At 43.3% G+C, this 15,298-nt stretch overlaps 1 protein-coding gene across 1 annotated transcript in view; it reads left to right on the top strand.

Annotated features, from left to right (window-relative positions):
* Positions 1–232: 232 nt before the first annotated feature.
* The window catches only part of taf2 (TAF2 RNA polymerase II, TATA box binding protein (TBP)-associated factor), a gene marked incomplete at its 5' end in the record, with an annotated part of 57,862 nt that continues 42,796 nt past the window's right edge, over positions 233–15,298 (top strand). The window contains 8 exons of the mRNA XM_083662391.1: positions 233–250; positions 1,668–1,712; positions 2,395–2,555; positions 3,234–3,352; positions 3,865–4,006; positions 5,751–5,982; positions 10,589–10,773; positions 11,654–11,767. Of these exons, the coding sequence (XP_083518517.1) occupies positions 233–250; positions 1,668–1,712; positions 2,395–2,555; positions 3,234–3,352; positions 3,865–4,006; positions 5,751–5,982; positions 10,589–10,773; positions 11,654–11,767 (1,016 nt within the window). The remainder of the gene's footprint in view (positions 251–1,667; positions 1,713–2,394; positions 2,556–3,233; positions 3,353–3,864; positions 4,007–5,750; positions 5,983–10,588; positions 10,774–11,653; positions 11,768–15,298) is intronic.

Here is a 15,298-nt window from a genome sequence, read left to right as displayed (position 1 = left end):
GCGCTTTTTCCAATCCGTCCACTCCGCTGGCCTCTCAAAGCAGAAATTCTCCGGTGGACTGAACTTCGCCATCTTCTGACACCATGTAATAAACCCTTCTAGTGTTTATTCTTTGTTGTAATTATATATTGTCCACACAGGTATGGTTGTTCGGTATGAGCTTTACTTCAGCGTTGTTGTTCATTCACATGTCATTTCTGATCTGACGTTCTAGTCTACGGCAGTTCCCATAATGCCTTGCGGCACCGTCGTAACCCCGCATCACTGTCGTAACTCAGCATCTCATTACAGGAAGCACAAACTGTTTTTTAATGCATTTTGTTGGTGGTATAAACACAAGACAGCCAAATCCAACAATTTCGAAATCCCATCTCTTGCCACCAGGGGGTGCTGCAGCACCCTCAGCACCCACCTTCCAGCTCCCTTGCAAGTTGATGTGTTACACCCTGTTTTATCCGAAATCTTCACTGTAGCAGCTAGCAGGCTATAGCCCCCCTTCTTCCCTGAGCACATGGGAACAGTGAAGAGTTTGTCCGGACATTGTAATGGAAATGAATTAGGCTATGTGAATTATGTTCAGATTAGAGCGACACATTCTTTCTGTATCCACAGACGTGTGGAAGCTGTCACTGTCATGTTAAATATTGTCAACAAGGCGAGGACACGGACAGGATTCAATCTCGTCGCTGATGATGAGAAACTGACTCTCCATCTAAACAGGAGAAACCATGGACTGTATAATAAAATAAATAGAGAAACCCTCTGTCAGATCAATTTCTCTGTTTGTCCACAGGGTAGCGCTACTGGACAGAGGGACAGATGGAGTGACGGGCGATGACAGCTGGCCCCGCCCATTCTTAGCCCGTCCCCTCTCTTTCTTTTCCTTTTAATAAACAATAGCGCATTGACATATGGCCGATGTTGGGAATGTTGCCGACTGTTCTTTGACAAAAACTATATTTATATAATTTAGATATTTTTTTATATGCTCCTCCCTCCCCCTCTTTTACGCGGCAGGTCAAGGGTTACAAACAAAATGGCTGAACACAGAGGGAGCGCCATCACAATGCTGTGAGCAGCCAGAGAGGGATGATCTATTTTGGATGTTTTGATGCATCACGATGACAATAATCATCATATGGAACTATACTCTTCTGTATGAAACCGAGTACCAGTCATAGCCGACTTCCATGTATGGATAACTTCGCTGTGGTCGCGATACAAAACATTGTACAACAGTTCCGGGGAATACAAGCCGAAGACACGGCTCTCTCCTCACGCAGTCCGGGCTGCTGCATTTGACTTCTGTCTGCTCATACTTTATGCATTTAGTAGTATTATTGTTAGCATGTTGAAAGTCAAGTACCGTTATAGCTAACTCCCAGCACCACGCGAAGATGAACAGGAAGAAGGATAAAGGATTTGAGAGCCCACGACCTTTTAAATTATAAGTATTTTCGTTTACTTTTGTTTTAGATGATAGATGAATGCATGGATTGGGAGTAAAGATAGCACATCCTGGTCTCATTTACTGTAAGGATAACGTTACACTAGTACAAATAGACAGATAGTTTTGAAGAAATCTCTGCTCATTAAATTAATGAAATCCCTACTAGCTGTACATCACATATTGACATGATTTTGTCCATGCATTTACGACCCACCAGGCGGTGTGCATCAACAACATCAACTTCCAGAGGAAGTCTATCATTGTAAGTACAGTGCAGCGAGTACTGTAGTATTAAAACGAATCACTAATTACACAAGACAGTGGTGGAGATGAAAACTAAACAAGTTACATCCACTCCAGTCACTAGCTACTGTAACATTTATTTGCAGTCACAGTTATTATAGTTGGTGAATGTGCTGTGATTGATAGCATTGGCACCTTGCAGCACATCCTACAAACTCAACTCAACTAAACTACACTGTAAATTGGCAACACCTGGCTCGAAACACAAAAGTATGGTGTAGTTGACTGTCCACAGCACTCTGTAAGAGCTATACTTTATAATAAATGTGCACTGACTCACTCCCTCTTATTTGCTCTGGGATAAACTGAGTTGTTACGAAACAATAGGTTTTTTCCTCACATTTTCAAATAATGCTTCACTGCTTCTCATGTTTCAGAATTTATATTTGCAGGATATTATGCAGGCATATGTGGCAGACGTTATTCTGCCTGCCTGTATTCTCTCCAGCCTAACTTCAATTAGATTTTGCTACAATAAAACAAGTGGCTTTGGATTTCTCTGGAATAATTTGGGGGCCAACGTAATACTTCATGTAACTCACACTGGGGTCCTGATCCAGACATTAAAAACTGCCTCTCTCTGTCTGTCTGTCTGTCTGTCTATCCCCCCCCCCCCCCCCCTCCCCTTTCCTCTCCTCTAGGGCTATGTCGAGCTCACCATTTTCCCCACAGTGGTCAACCTGAACAGGATCAAGCTCAATAGTAAACAGTGTCGCATCTACAGGGTCCGAGTCAATGAACTCGAGGCCCCCTTCAACTACAATGACCCCACACTGCTGGTGTGCCACCATGAGTCCAAGCAGTGAGTAAATCAGTGCATTTCAACTGGTTTTCGGATACGCAAATTCTGGTTTCACTATTAAGCTGGAGATATGAAATTGCAGCTCATAATTTGTGCCATATAATACTACTGAAAGTGAAAATGATTCTGCAAACAGTGTCTTTGTCTACTTTCTATGCTAATTTGCTGATTCTATATTTTTAATTTAAATTTCCAGAAAACCTTTTGTGAATACATGTGAGAATAGAAACGTCAACAACACACAGTTGTTAAACATGTACTCGTGTAAAAGAAAATTGGCGCGTAAACAAACAGTAAGTTAGTGATATTTGCATAAAACAATAGCATGGACTTTTTTCTTTTACCAGAGAAGCAACGTAAAATAATCTTTTTGAAGTTATTCTGATGATTGAATTTCTGATATGAGCTCAATGTCACTCCTCTGAACTTTTAAGTCAGTGTTAAATCGATGTGTGTGTGTTCAACTTAATGGAAGCAGTACAACTTCATAACATGTCTATCTATTTGAACAGTAAAAATGAAACAAGTTTGGACAGCACCGCTGTTGGGTCGTTTTTGGGAAACTTTTTGTCTGAGCTTTTTCTTCAGTGCCTACACAGCAGCAACGTGTGTGTGTGTGTGTGTGTGTGTGTGTGTGTGTGTGTGTGTGTGTGTGTGTGTGTGTGTGTGTGTGTGTAGGAGGAACCTGAACTATTTCTCCAGTGCTTACACAGCAGCAGTGAGTGCTGTGGACCCTGATGCAGGACACGGGGAGCTCGTTATCAAGGTTCCCTCTGAACTCTGGAAACAAGGAGACGGTACGAAGCACAGAGAAAAAGGGCCATAGTACAGTTATGTTCCATCATTCAGTTATGTTCCATCATTCAGTTATGTTCCATCATTCAGTTATGTTCCATCATTCAGATGATCCACTCTGTCAAAGTGTTAGCATTTTGTCAAACAATAACTTGCATCACCTTTACTATCCTTTTAAAAAAAACATCACCATTTGTTCAGATGCAGTCAATCATTTCATGAGAGTAAGTTTCACTTTTTCCAAATGGGCGTTGTCTTTTTGGAATGAAATGTTTAGTCATTAGACATTTATCAATCAAATATTTCCTTAACTATGATATGAAACAGATATTAGGGTTTTTGTGCATTTCCATTGGCCCCAGCTAGGCTAACGAAGGTGCACTGTACACTAAAGGCTTACACATCCATAGACAATATGAGATCATGGTTCCAATACTATCCCTGTATCTAACCCTAAGCCTAACCCTGTAAGATCATGATGATACACTAACATCCCTGTGTTTTGTGTCTCCAGATTTGAAGGTGTTGAAGGTGTCCATTGAGTTTTCCCTGGACCAGCCAATGGGGGGTCTCCACTTTGTTGTTCCTGATATGGAGGGCAGCCTGGCAGAGAGAGGAGCTCATGTGTTCTCCTTCGGATACCAGAACTCCACCAGGTCTGGAAAAAATAGTTTATATTCATCCTGATTTAATTACCGTAAGTAAAATAGAAGCAATTTCTTATTGCCAGTTCAATTACACTCCACTAAAGATGAAACTTTCCCCTATAGACCTTATTCGATAACCCCGGACAGCGCCATATTGTTGACAAACCGCAGCAGTAACGTAGTCTGGCCGAACGTATAGCAACAGTTATGGCTTCGTCAAAGAGAAGTGATGAAAAAATAAGTTTGGTCGGAGGTGTGGGCCCCTATAAAAAACTGACTTAGAGTAAATATAACTCATTATATTGCCAGGTATAAGGTACTGGACATTTATATCTACCTTGTGAATACAGTATTGGCATACACATCTCAGGAGCTGAAGGCTTTCAAATCCTATAATTATTTAATCTGTGGCAATTGGTCTGACATTTTTACTTTTGTGGCACCAACGACATCATCATCATCATCAAACATTGTCGTGACAGCAAAGGTAAATAACCTTATCGTTAAATGTTTGTTTGATATGATCTGACGCTTGCTTGCATGTTAGCCCAATGTTTGCTGTTTACTAACGTTAGCCTCTTTTCTCTTTCCCTTTACGTCTGTGGACTGTAGCTAACACCCGGGCTTTTATTGCTGCTATTACTACAGTCATGTATTATTACACAGCACACTATCGCTGTTGTGAAATAGCTCCTGATGCAGTAAAAACGGCGTTAAATAGGCTAGTAAGTAACGTTGGCTAGCGTCCTAAGCTATGACAGCTGTCAATCACTTTTAAACACCGCGCTGCGGAATGACAACAATATGGCGGCAGTGGGCGTGCCCGTACGTGAGTTACGTCAGTCGAATAAGGTCTATATTTCCAGGTGCATTTGTTGGCATTTACTGGCCTGCCATTAAAGCTGCACCAGGCAAGATTTTTATGTAAAAAAAAATCTGTCTTACAGCCGAAATGACAAAGAGGGGCTGGAACAGAGAATAGTGTCTCATTCCCCCTAACTGAGACCCCCGTAAATTCACCCTATAGAGAGGCAAAGTGAACATCACTTCCTGCTTCAGCACTGTACCACAGATTTTCTTCCGCAATTAATTTTCCCATAGACATTTCATAAAATGCTTATAAAAAGTTTTACTTGGTCAAACCAAACGGTTCAGCTATATTTAGAATCGGGAGAGACCATAGAACATTTCACTCGGACCAAAACATTAAAAAAAAAACATCGAAAAAATATTTTCTTTAAACCCACATTTTTTTTAACGTTTTGGTCTGAGTGAAATGTTATGCGATCTCTCCTGTTTCTAAATATACTGTATCTGTACCGTTTGGTTTGAACAAGTAAAACTATTATAAGCATTTTACGAAATGTCTATGGGAAAATAAATGGCGAATGAAAATCTCTGGTACAGTGCTGAAGCAGTAAGTGACGTTCCACATTGGCTCTCTATTGGCCCAAATTAAATTCTGGGGTTAGGTATGGCTACTTCCCCATCCCCTACCACAGGACTTGATGAAGTGAAACTTGAGAGCGAAATGTAGACTGTCTCCAAAACGGCGCGCCATCCAGAAAGAACGATTCAGAACGTGGCTATTGTCACTTAACTATCGCTTCTATCTCTGTAGATTCAGGTCACCTGTGCAGACTTGGACTGACAGCTGGCTATATAATGTACTGTTAAAGCACATGATAGCAGCACTCATTGCGGTAATCTCTGTGCCTGTGCTCAAAGCTCACCAAATGTCTCCTTTCCCAAGATTCTGGTTCCCCTGCGTTGACTCCTACTCGGAGCTGTGCACATGGAAGCTGGAGTTCACAGTGGACGCTTCCATGGTGGCAGTGTCCTCTGGGGATCTGGTGGAGACCATCTACACCCATGACATGAGGAAGAAGACCTATCACTACGTCCTCCCCATCCCTACCGCTGCCCCCAACATCTCCCTGGCTGTGGGGCCCTTTGAAATCCTTGTAGACCCCTACATGCATGAGGTGGGTTTACATTGTGAGGTTGCTGTGTGCAGGTTGGGGCATTAAAAATCAGAACCTGGTAACTCTAACAATTGGTGGTGGTCATATTGATTTTTAAGATGCAGTGCCAGATGTCCTTTCCACCAGCACATTGACACAGTATAATACAGGGTTCATACGGTCATGGAAAAACCTGGAAAATCATGGAAATTTAAAATACAATTTCCAGGTCATGGAAAAGTTTGGAAAAAATAAAATCCCCAAAAGTTTTGGAAAAGTCATGGAAATTTGTTTAATAAATATTTTCATGACGTTCATTTATGCTGAGTTTAAAATAATTTGCGTGCTTAAAAAGAAAAGGTAACATTACATTATGTAAAACAACAGCAGTAGCACACTTGAAGTCAGTCAAGGTGCAGGGCCAAGGTAGAAACGTACAAAAGAGAACAGAAGGCCAGCACTCAAAAAAGTCTTTTAGGTTTTTTATTATTACTTCGCTTGTACAGCAGCCAACGAACACGTTTCAGTGGGTAGCCTTCATCAACGCTGATGAAGGCTACCCGCTGAAACGCGTTCATTGGCTGCTGTACAAGCCAAGTAATAATACAAAACCTAAAGGACTTTTTTGAGTGGTGGCCTTCTGTTCTTTTTTGAACATTACATTATGTGACAGCGCCGCGGGGTAGTTGGTATATGTGTGTGCAGCTGGCGATGATATTGGCTGGCAGTGCCGAGTGCTCTAACACTCAGCCGTGGGCGTTCCCCCCTCCTCTCTCACTCAGTGCTGTAGCTCGTGAGCTCAGCACAACAAACATGGCTGCTCTGAGTCTGGCCACACGTGGTCTTGTCTTGGACTGTACATGCACAGAGATTGAATTATAGAATTATTTTTGCATACGTTACGTTGCTGACAAGGGATGCCCACGCACAGACACAATATAGCCCATCTGTAAACAATGTTTAAAAGTGTGCAGGCGAACAGAGCCGACACGTCCAGCTTGGCCAAACGCCCTACCTTGTTCAAAAAGCAACAGGTTAGCGAATGTGATTGATAACATAATTTGTGTTATTTTGTGACAAGCAAACGTTTTTCACCAGTTTGACAAGGAAATGTGCTCAGTACGAGCGCAGACCCTCTGCCAAGTAACGTTATTCATGACGCCGTTTAATAAGTGATCTGGTTGCGACAATATCAAAGAAATCACATCAACTTAAAGGCCGGCTTTACCGTGGGGAATATGAATATATATTAAATCTCACGCCCCTAAGGTTTTCGAATCCGTTGAAATTTTTGAAATTGGTTGTTTCCCGCCAGAGATATCACCAGAAATCCACTCTGTGTGGAGGGGGGGGGTGGTGGAGGGGAGGGGCGGGTGCGGGGACCCGAAATACTACATTTCCCACAATGCACTGGGCTCGCGTGGCCTTCGTTTTCATGCCCACCCCTCAAGGCCTAAACATGGTCGTCCGTCAGAGCCTCGCCCCGCCCTCCCCGTGTGACGGCGGGTGGAGCGCTGTCCTACGGGGAGGGGCCGAAAATGTGACTTCACGGCGACGATACGTGCGTGACGACAGCTGCAGGAGAGTTGTGATTGGCCGTTGCCCTGGCTCTTCGTCGTAAAGTCGCCTTTCAAAGCATGATGTTAGATTATAACAACTAGTTGTGTGGCTTAGCCTTCCCAAATGTTGAGGGTCGTTTTTTAGAATTTAATACATAGAATTGGGAACGTTACATTCAATTTCATTCAGACTGCCTGGCACACAATCTCCGCCATTTTCACACGGAGCTTCCGCGGGGGGGGGGAGCGGGGGCGTAGTGGCGTCCGAGCATGTGGGGCTCGCTGGCGCCGCCAGACGGCGAGACGGCTCCAATTCGAGGCGGACGGACGACCATGTTTAGGCCTTCAGGCATTTGGCTGATATCAAACTCCAGTAGGTGGCGGTAATGCACATATATGTTTGCCAACCGCCATAAAACTCAAAGAAGAAGAAGAAGAAGAAGGCTTCGACAATAAAAGATACAAAGAAGAAGAAATAAATCGAAAATAAAATTGCCTCCAAATTGCACCAAATGTAAACGGTAGTATATATGTCGGGAGATGTCTTCATAAATTTTTTTTCATGCATTTTAAGGCATTTTCGTAGGAGTTACGCGCATCTGATGTTGTAACTATTTTCTGTAAAAATGTGTAAAAATGGGTACATTGCTCAGCGTTGATTTCGTTACTTCAACTCACCTACTACTAGATGTAAAATTTGACGAGCTTTCCAATGCCGCCAGTCCCGTGTCTTTTGGTGCTTCCGTTCCAGAGATATGGTCTCTTGGCAAGGAGCTATGGGAAGCTAACCTAGCTACAGTATGCTATGCGGGTGAACAAGATGGCTGCCTTTTGCTTTTCGTCGAGAGCTCTGAAGGGGCGTGGAGGACCTCTAGAGGCGGGACCATGGCTCACAAGACTTGTAGTTCATAGGCGCTCGAGTTCCGCAAGCGGGGAGGGAAGCCGGGTGACGCGTAACGCGTCATCCGGCTTCCCTAAAAATGTGAGAGATGCCTGATAGGTCAGGCAGTGAAGCTCCAATTTCAAAATATTTCAACGGATTCTAAAACCTTAGGGGCGTGAGATTGATATATATTCATATTCCCCACGGTAAAGCCGTCCTTTAAGTATAGGGGACATCAGATCACGGTATATAAGCTTTGATAACACTGATTATTGTAGTAAAATGACATGATGGCTGTGCATCATCAATAAGCGATATCAGCATAGCAAGTATTCATTGTTATAATATGCTACAGTTGGTCAGTGCTCAAAAGCAGGCAGGAACAGGTTGGTCAAGTGAAAGTGGATCCCTGGATTTAGAGTCAACCACTTAAAGCATTTTGAGCGTCCTGAATTCCCGCAAAAGAGTGAAAGTGAGTGATTAAAATTAATCAACAACTGACCTCAGGCTCATTTAACTTGACAAGACGCATTTACATCAGAAATAAGTTGAAAGCAGTGATTGATAATTGATGAAATTGAATAATTATGTTTTTCTGCAAATTGCATCATTGGGAGGTTGATTCTGGCACTCAATATTAGAGGTCGGCAATATATCGATTTTATATCAATATTGTGCTATGAGAGTAGATATTGTCTTAGATGTTGGATATGGTAATATGGTAATACGGCATAAATGTTGTATTTTACTGGTTTTAAAGGCTGCATTACAGTAAGTGAAGTGTAGGCTAGTGACATTTTAAAGTAGAATGTCATAATACTCACTTTTCCATGTATGCACCGAGGAAATTTGTTTTGAAGTCATGGAAAAGTCATGGAAATCCATTGGTCAAAATGTGTATGAACCCTGATAATAGTTATGTCTAACAAACGTAAATCATATATTTATCCCAGCCCTGCATCATCACCAAAATCCAATCAACTGATCTTTGGGTCAACAGCGATCTGTTTACCATATAGTATAAGTCCATACATAACTTTTAGAGATATCTTGCTAACAAACTGACAGACTGGGGTGAAACATAGCCACCTTTCAGCGTCGTTGGTGCAGGGAAATACTGACCTACGTCCAAGACCCCCCCCCCCCCCCCCCCTCTCCCAGCCTATGCTACTGACAGAGATGTAATACAGTTAGTTAGAGTAGGGTTGCAATAATCGTTTTATGTGCGTGCCTGAAGTTTAACAAGTAGTTTATGCGTGATGTAGTTTCTACTAATGACCAATAGGTGTCCCTAACCACCAAGTGTCAATGTTCAAGTTCAGGCTTCTTTCACTGCTGTGTCTTTTTGAGAGAATACAAATGATGAAAAGAACAGTAAAGGCATAGTGAATATTTTTGATTACTCCATTAAGCCACTTCACCAAAACTATCTGGGTTTTACTGCCTGCCCACACCAGTTATATTCCCATGACAGCTTTCATGAAAAAGTATGAAAGATTAAAGCAAAAACCTTTTCCAACGGCATAACTAATAATTGAGCAGCTCATACACTGACTAGGAAGTGGTATATTGTAAACCCCATCCTCCACTTTAAGTTGACAGTAAATGAATGAATGAATGAATGAATATTTTATTTTCGTGTCAGGACAATTACATGACCCATCCCACATGGGATTATCAGACACATCAACATTCAATATTTAACAAAACATAACATTCAACATGTTACCCAACCAGAAGCTTCCAGTGCAGCCCAAATTAGAGACATGCAGACATAATATGCCTATACATATACATACATATACATTCATACATACCTGCACATAGAATACGAAAATAAAAACAAACAAACAAAAAAATAAACTATAATTTATCAGTTATACGTCAACCTTCTCCTGTCCCACGCTTTAGAAAGAAATTCAGAGAATGCAAAAATATAATTTTATTGATCTTCTGTTATCACAATTAAATTGAGATTTTCTGCGTTTCCCATTTTGTAAGACATAATTGCTGTTGTTGTGGTCTCAGTGGCGAGCAAATTAACACGTTTTTTTTCCACAAGTGACAGTTGCTAAGAGGACATAGAGAATGAAGTTGCCTTTTACATTGACTGTTACTGTATACCCAGTGACAAAGGGACATCTGCATAGAAATAACTACAGATTGTGTTCTTGTTCTCTCCTAGGTCACCCATTTCTGCCTGCCGCAGCTGCTGCCGCTGCTCAAACACTCCATGTCCTTTCTGCATGAGATCTTTGAGTTCTATGAGGAGATCCTGACGTGCCGCTACCCTTATTCCTGCTTCAAGACTGTATTTGTGGATGAGGCCTATGTACAGGTGTCCTCCTATGCTTCCATGAGCATCTTCAGGTAGGCACAAGCTTGTGTTTGTTTACTTCCGTCTCTCCCCGTCTTCCAATCAGGTAAGAGAGATGGGTGGTTTGTGTGTGTGCGCGCACGTATATATGCACAAACCAGGTCCAAGGAATAACCAACTTTACAGAACTTAAATTCACATCATGTTAATTAGTCCCAGGGGCGGCTGTAGCTCATGAGGTAGAGCTGGTCGTCCACTAATCGCTTTGGATAAAAGAGGTCGGTGGTTCGATTCCCGCCTCCTCCAGTCTGCATGTTGAAGTGTCCTTGGGCAAGATACTGAACCCCAAATTGCTCCTGATGGTGTGCCAGCACCCTGCGTGGCAGCTTGCTGCCATGGATTGTGTGAATGGCTGAATTCATTGTAAAGCGCTTTGGATAAAAGCGCTTTATAAATGCCATTTACCATTTTACTTATACAATACATTCACTATTTGTCCTCTCTGAGTTACTGAGGAATTGAAACATTGACAGGTCTCTCGCACAGCAATACCGTGGCCTGTTATTGACACATAACACGGTCACGGTCACAAGTAAGCTAGTGAATCAGAGCAGAGATCCAGTTGACACATCTAGGGCGGAAAAATACTATAATATTAATAATACTGCTTTTTCTTACGGCTTGAAAAGAAAATGGCCTGCAATGCCAGTCACTCACCTGTATCACTGTCCTCAATCTTTCAACAGTTTAAAATGTAAGTAGTTGAAATAAAAAGGCATAATCATATATATATATATATATATATATATATATATATATATATATATATATATATATATATATATATATATATATATATAACAGCTGGCAAACACACTGAGATAGTTTTCACTCGTTTCCTCTGACTCTTTCCACTTGGCTCTGTGTTTTCAGCACCAACCTGCTCCACAGTGCCATGATCATTGACCAGACTCCAGTGACACGACGCTGTCTCGCCCAGGCCCTGGCACAGCAGTTCTTTGGCTGTTTCATCTCCAGAATGTCTTGGTGAGGGTCAACAAAACACACAAACAACAACAAACAACAATTACGGTCTCTATTACATTGGAAGAGTTGTTGTTCATATTCTATTTGGTAACATTAAGTCCTGACAGACTCCTTGCTAGCAAGGGTAGTGAGCACACTCACCAAATAAGAATAAAAATTCAAGTGCACGGCACAAAAGTAACAGTGAAAAAACAAGGAACGCCACGCTGAAGAAGGCCTGTTGGCTGAAACGTCCGTTGTATGGTCTCGATGACGGAATAAAAACCATGAAAGGACATTCATAGCGTGCTGGCGTTCCTTGTTTTTTCAACATTAAGTCCTGACCCAAACACTGCTTTTGGAGGAAATAATACTGAATCATCTTTAGGAATGTAGACAAAAGGCTCCTTTTCGCGTTGTGCCATTGTGAAACTAGCCCTGCGCTAAGCGTCATGTGAAAATGTGTTAGGAGTGCGGCAAAGTGTTAACAATGCAGAGGTCACAGCGTGGTGGTGTACCAGTGGCCATCTTTTTATATAGTGGAAAAGTGCTGTCATTATGTTTTGGAACTTGGAAGTGTGCTAACGTATTTACCAGCCACGCTGAATGGAGCCCAGGTCGTCAGCAATTCCTTCCCAATGCATTCTGGTCTCTATGAAAAGTGTGGTAACATTAAGCCTCAGATCTGCACATACATATGGCTGGTGATGAGAGATTTACAACAGAACTAGCCTATTTCGTCATTGCTAGGAGTCAGAAGTTGGCCCAACTCTGGACTATGATGTACGTGCTGACATGATGGATCACTGTGTGACTGCCTGGCGTCTTGGTCAGTGCCGTGTGCGAGTGTGACGGAGTGAGCGATACATGAGCCTGTGCTTGCTGGTGCTAGGAGGCCCCTCAGTAGGACTTTAACACACTCTGGCGCTGCTCACACTCTCGAGAGAAATGCTTGGATTTGACCAAAGGTGTCAAAGAGAAACATTTGATTCTCAACAAACAATGAATCCCCTGTCTCCCCTCTCCTTCTCTTCTGTCTCCTCCCTGCGTTCACTCTCATGTCCCTCTCCCACCTCCTCTCCTCTCCTCTCCTCTCCTCTCCTCTCCTCTCCTCTCCTCTCCTCTCCTCTCCTCTCCTCTCCTCTCCTCTCCTCTCCTCTCCTCTCCTCTCCTCTCCCACCTCTCTCCTCCACTCCACTCCCCTCTCCTCTCTTCTCATCTCCTCTCCCACCTCCTCTCCTCTCCCACCTCCTCTCTCCTCTCCTCTCCCACCTCCTCTCTCCTCCACTCCACTCCCCTCTCCTCCACTCCCCTCTCTCCTCCACTCCCCTCTCCTCTCCCACCGCTCTCCTCCACTCTCCTCTCTTCTCCTCTCCTCTCCCACTCCTCTCTTGTCCTCTCCTCTCCCACCTCCTCTCTCCTCTCCTCTCCCACCTCCTCTCTCCTCCACTCCCCTCCTCTTCTCTCCTCTCCTCCACTCCTCTCTTCTCCTCTCCTCTCCTCTCCCACCTCCTCTCTCCTCTCCTCTCCCACCTCCTCTCTCCTCTCCTCTCCCACCTCCTCTCTCCTCTCCTCTCCTCTCCCACCCCCTCTCTCCTCCACTCCACTCCCCTCTCCTCCTCTCTTCTCTTCTCCTCTCCTGTCCTCTCCTCTCCCACCTCCTCTCTCCTCCTCTCTTCTCCTCTCCTATCCTCTCCTCTCCCACCTCCTCTCTCCTCTCCTCTCTCCTCCTCTCCTCTCTTCTCCTCTCCTCTCCTCTCTCCTCCTCTCCTCTCCTCTCCTCCTCTCCTCTCTTTTCCTCTCCTCTCCTCTTCCACCTCCTCTCCTCTCTCCTCCTCCCCTCCCCTCTCTTTCTATCCCTCCTGTCCTCTTCCCTCCAGTGACCTCTAAACACACATCAGATGTGTGGCCTTGGGCCATTTGTTTTTACCTTGCATATGTTGTTGAGCTGGTGTTGTGTAAGAAAAGAGCCCAGGAAAGTCAGATCTCTCTTTGATTTGAGCAAAGCATGGCGTCGCCTGCTAACAATTAATCAGAGTGGGGGTTTTAATTCTAACTGGGGCCTGTAATTGAAGACAGGCTGCCAGTTGCTGGACTCAGCAGCTTGTCAGACATCTAAAAGAGAGACTTTATGAAACCATGAACGCCATGCTTGGTGAAGGGTCACCGAGGAAAAACAAGATTTCTGATCACCGCTTTATCTCTCCCTCATTTGTCTGTCAAATAGAGGATGAATCTGGTTTTCTCCCTGAAGGTTTTGCTCTCTATCATACCATCAATGCAATAGAGAGACACAGTTTTAGTGTATTTATTTAAACATGTTGCTGGTCACAGCAAATGTACTGTACAAGCCTGAATATGGGGTCAGCCCGGGTCACTTTTCAAAAAACAGTTGGTAACCTTTGGAAAAGTCAAAGAGTTGATGCTAGAAATAATAATAAGAAAAGTAAGAAAGTAATTAAATCTTGAATTTCTTCTGAGAGAACTCCAGTGCCCAACAACACAAGCCAGTAGCAGGAGAGGAGGGCAGAGAGTGGTCCAAGTGTGGCTTGAGTCTTTAAAGTGCTTACTTCACTTCATCATGTCCATTGCAACAGAAGCAGAGATGAAATCATCTTTACAGCTTTTTGGCCAGGCTGGATTCAACTCAGCTTGATGCGGTGAAACCACCAAGGATGAATGAAGTATATTGTTTCTTGTTTTTACAAGCTAATAAATCCAGGCTGATAAAGTTGCCATGCCACGTTCCGACCAAGAAACCCCCTCGGGTAAAACTGACTTTGACACAATGATGAGGCAACAGGAACTCAGCCTGGAATGCTTTGAGAGAAGTCGCCCACAATGAAAGAGCTGTAAGATAGTAGTGGGAAGAAACGGGCTAGGAACGTCAAGTCAAATGAAAAGCAGTGGAATCACATTTGATTACAGGATCATTAAAAAAAAAAAAAAAAGCATCATGGCTAGATCTGATCCCAATCTGTCTCTTGTAGAACTGAGTGCCAAGCAGAGCGTCATGTGGTCTCATTTTTTAAGTCTTCAATATGACTCCGCTGGGAATCTTGTCCCAGACCTCCCAGTAAGGCCAGTGACTTGCTACTATTATGCCCATTGACAAAATGCAAACAAAAAAGAGTCCAGTTTACTTAAGATTTTATTCTCATGGTTTTGGATGTTATGCGTTTAGTGACAGTAACCTATTGCCTCTTGTAAAATTAGAAACAGCACAACAGCCGCATGGGTACGGGTGCCATGGTGATGACTGCTTCCAATTCTTCCGGCAGGGGGAGGGCTCACAAATAGTTAGTCAATTCATTTCTACCCTCCCCCTTCATCCGAGAGCGCACCTCCACAGCTGTGAGTGTCACTTGATTTGGAGTGACACTTGGTACTGAAGTGGTCGTGGTGGGTACGGGCTGCTCGCTGCCATAAATCACATGCTGGAGAGGTTCTGGGGAATCTGAGTCATTGCAGGGCTGGAGTTAGTTCACTTTGAACTCAATCAGTTTACAATGTAAAATGTAAACTGCAATTCATTTGCTGATGTTAGAAGAA

This window comes from Poromitra crassiceps (genome assembly GCF_964638095.1).
Source record: "Poromitra crassiceps genome assembly, chromosome: 1".
Classification (NCBI taxonomy): Eukaryota; Metazoa; Chordata; class Actinopteri; order Beryciformes; family Melamphaidae; genus Poromitra; species Poromitra crassiceps.
This window is presented reverse-complemented; position numbering and strand designations above follow the sequence as displayed.